The sequence below is a fragment of the Sinocyclocheilus rhinocerous genome, unplaced genomic scaffold, assembly GCF_001515625.1.
Source record: "Sinocyclocheilus rhinocerous isolate Xijiao unplaced genomic scaffold, SAMN03320098_v1.1 scaffold125, whole genome shotgun sequence".
In the NCBI taxonomy this organism is placed as follows: Eukaryota; Metazoa; Chordata; class Actinopteri; order Cypriniformes; family Cyprinidae; genus Sinocyclocheilus; species Sinocyclocheilus rhinocerous.
Window position 1 is genome coordinate 212,015 of NW_015660494.1, and position 2,425 is coordinate 214,439.

At 41.8% G+C, this 2,425-nt stretch overlaps 1 protein-coding gene across 1 annotated transcript in view; it reads left to right on the forward strand.

Annotated features, from left to right (window-relative positions):
- The first annotated feature begins 1,017 nt into the window (after positions 1-1,017).
- Positions 1,018-2,425, forward strand: part of LOC107725011 (interferon regulatory factor 1-like) — a 4,536-nt gene continuing 3,128 nt past the window's right edge. The window contains exons 1-2 of the mRNA XM_016534126.1: positions 1,018-1,265; positions 1,540-1,639. Of these exons, the coding sequence (XP_016389612.1) occupies positions 1,179-1,265; positions 1,540-1,639 (187 nt within the window). The 5' untranslated portion in view covers positions 1,018-1,178. The remainder of the gene's footprint in view (positions 1,266-1,539; positions 1,640-2,425) is intronic.

Genomic DNA, 2,425 nt, shown 5'->3' on the forward strand with positions numbered 1-2,425 from the left:
TGTGTGTGCACGTGTGTGAGTGTATCTGTGTGTGTGTATGTGTGCACGTGTGTGTGTGTGTGTGTGTGTGTGTATGTGTCTCTGTGTATGTCTGTGTGTGTGTGTGTGTATGTGTGTGTGCGTGTGTGTCTCTCTCTCTCTGTATGTGTGTGTGTGTGTGTGTGTGTCTCTCTCTCTCTCTGTGTATGTGTGTGTCTCTGTGTATGTGTGAGTGTGTGCGTGTGTGTGCGTGTGTATGTGTGTGTGTCTCTCTCTCTGTGTGTGTGTGTGTGTCTCTGTGTATATGTGTCTCTGTGTATGTGTGTGCATGTGTGTGCGTGTGTATGGGTCTCTCTGTGTATGTGTGTGTGTCTCTGTGTGTGTCTGTGTGTGTGTGTGTATCTGTGTGTGTGTGTGTGTCTCTGTGTATATGTGTCTCTGTGTATGTGTGTGCATGTGTGTGCGTGTGTATGGGTCTCTCTGTGTATGTGTGTGTGTCTCTGTGTGTGTCTGTGTGTGTGTGTGTATCTGTGTGTGTGTGTGTGTCTCTGTGTATATGTGTCTCTGTGTATGTGTGTGCATGTGTGTGCGTGTGTATGGGTCTCTCTGTGTATGTGTGTGTGTCTCTGTGTGTGTCTGTGTGTGTGTGTGTATCTGTGTGTGTGTGTGTGTCTCTGTGTATATGTGTCTCTGTGTATGTGTGTGCATGTGTGTGCGTGTGTATGGGTCTCTCTGTGTATGTGTGTGTGTCTCTGTGTGTGTCTGTGTGTGTGTGTGTATCTGTGTGTGTGTGTGTGTCTCTGTGTATATGTGTCTCTGTGTATGTGTGTGCATGTGTGTGCGTGTGTATGTGTGTGTGTGTCTCTCTCTGTGTATGTGTGTGTGTCTCTGTGTGTGTGTGTCTCTCTGTGTATGTGTGTGTCTCTGTGTATGTGTGAGTGTGTGCATGTGTGTGCGTGTGTATGTGTGTGTGTGTCTCTCTCTGTGTATGTGTGTGTGTCTCTGTGTGTGTGTGTCTCTCTGTGTGATGATGTTTCCTCCTGCTAATGTGACTGCGTATCACTGACTTCAGTGCTGTGTTGAACCGCCGGCTGTGTGTCGTGAGCCTCAAGGAAGCCCTGCACAAGCTGCACTGAAGGCTTTCAGACAAACATCTCAGAGAATCTGGAGTGAAGCACACTGAGGCTCCAGAGCCAGAGATGCATCAGGGACGCCTGCGCCTGCGGCCGTGGCTGGAGGAACAGATCGACTCGGGCAGATATCCTGGAGTCGTGTGGCTGGACGAGGTGAGATCAGGTTCAGACGGCTGCCGTTTGCTTTCATCCAGCCTCATTAAACATGTGTAACTTTCCAACTTGCCCAGTGAAGTGTTAAATCAGATGTTGTATTCACTTTTAACTGCTATGCATCATTGACAATCTATTTCGCTGTTTGACTCTGTAAAGCTGCTTTGGCACAATCTGTATTGTATAAAGCGCTTTACAGATAAAGGTGACTTGACTATACATGTCTAGATATGTCAGTATCCATAAATATATCATTGTGTTTTCTTTGCTGTAGTCTGCCAGAGTTTTCCAGATTCCCTGGAAGCATGCAGCCCGGCACGGCTGGAATATCGAGAAGGACGCGACTCTGTTTCGAAACTGGGCAATCCACACGGGTACAGAGACTGACTTCTCTGATTACAGCACATGAAAATAAAAGATATTATCTTGATTAAAAATAATAATAATAATAATAAAACCTATCAAATATTTAGACAGTTAGGTAGCTTGATAAAAACAAATGAAGCAGACTGGAAATATGTTTCAGGTCATGTGTTTCAGACAGATATGTTTACTGATATCTATGCAAATCTATTATATGGTATCTGTGAAAAACATTCATACTTTTTCATCACAGTTTAAAATGTTCAAATATCCCAGTTTTTGACATTTTTTTTTTTTTTTTACTTGTGACTGTCAATTGTCAGAAAATGATCAGGATGCAAAATATGTAAACATTTTGAAGACAGACAATTTGCTTTCAGTTTACAAATATGTGACCCTGGAGCACAAAACCAGTTATAAGGGTCAATTTTTCGAAATTGAGATTAATGCATCATCTGAAAGCTGAATAAATAATCGTTCCATTGATGTATGGTTTGTTAGGATAGAACAATATTTGGCCGAGATACAACTATTTGGAAATCTGGAATCTGAGGGTGCAAAAAAATCTAAATATTGAGAAAATCATCTTTAAAGTTGTCCAAATGAAGTTCTTAGCAATGCATATTACTAATCAAAATTCAGTTTTGATATATTTACGGTAGGACATTTACAAAATATCTTCATGGAACATGATCTTTACTTAATATCCTAATGATTTTTGGCATAAAAGAAAAACCGATCATTTTGACCCATACGATGTATTTTTGGCTGTTGCTACAAATATACCCTGCTTCTTG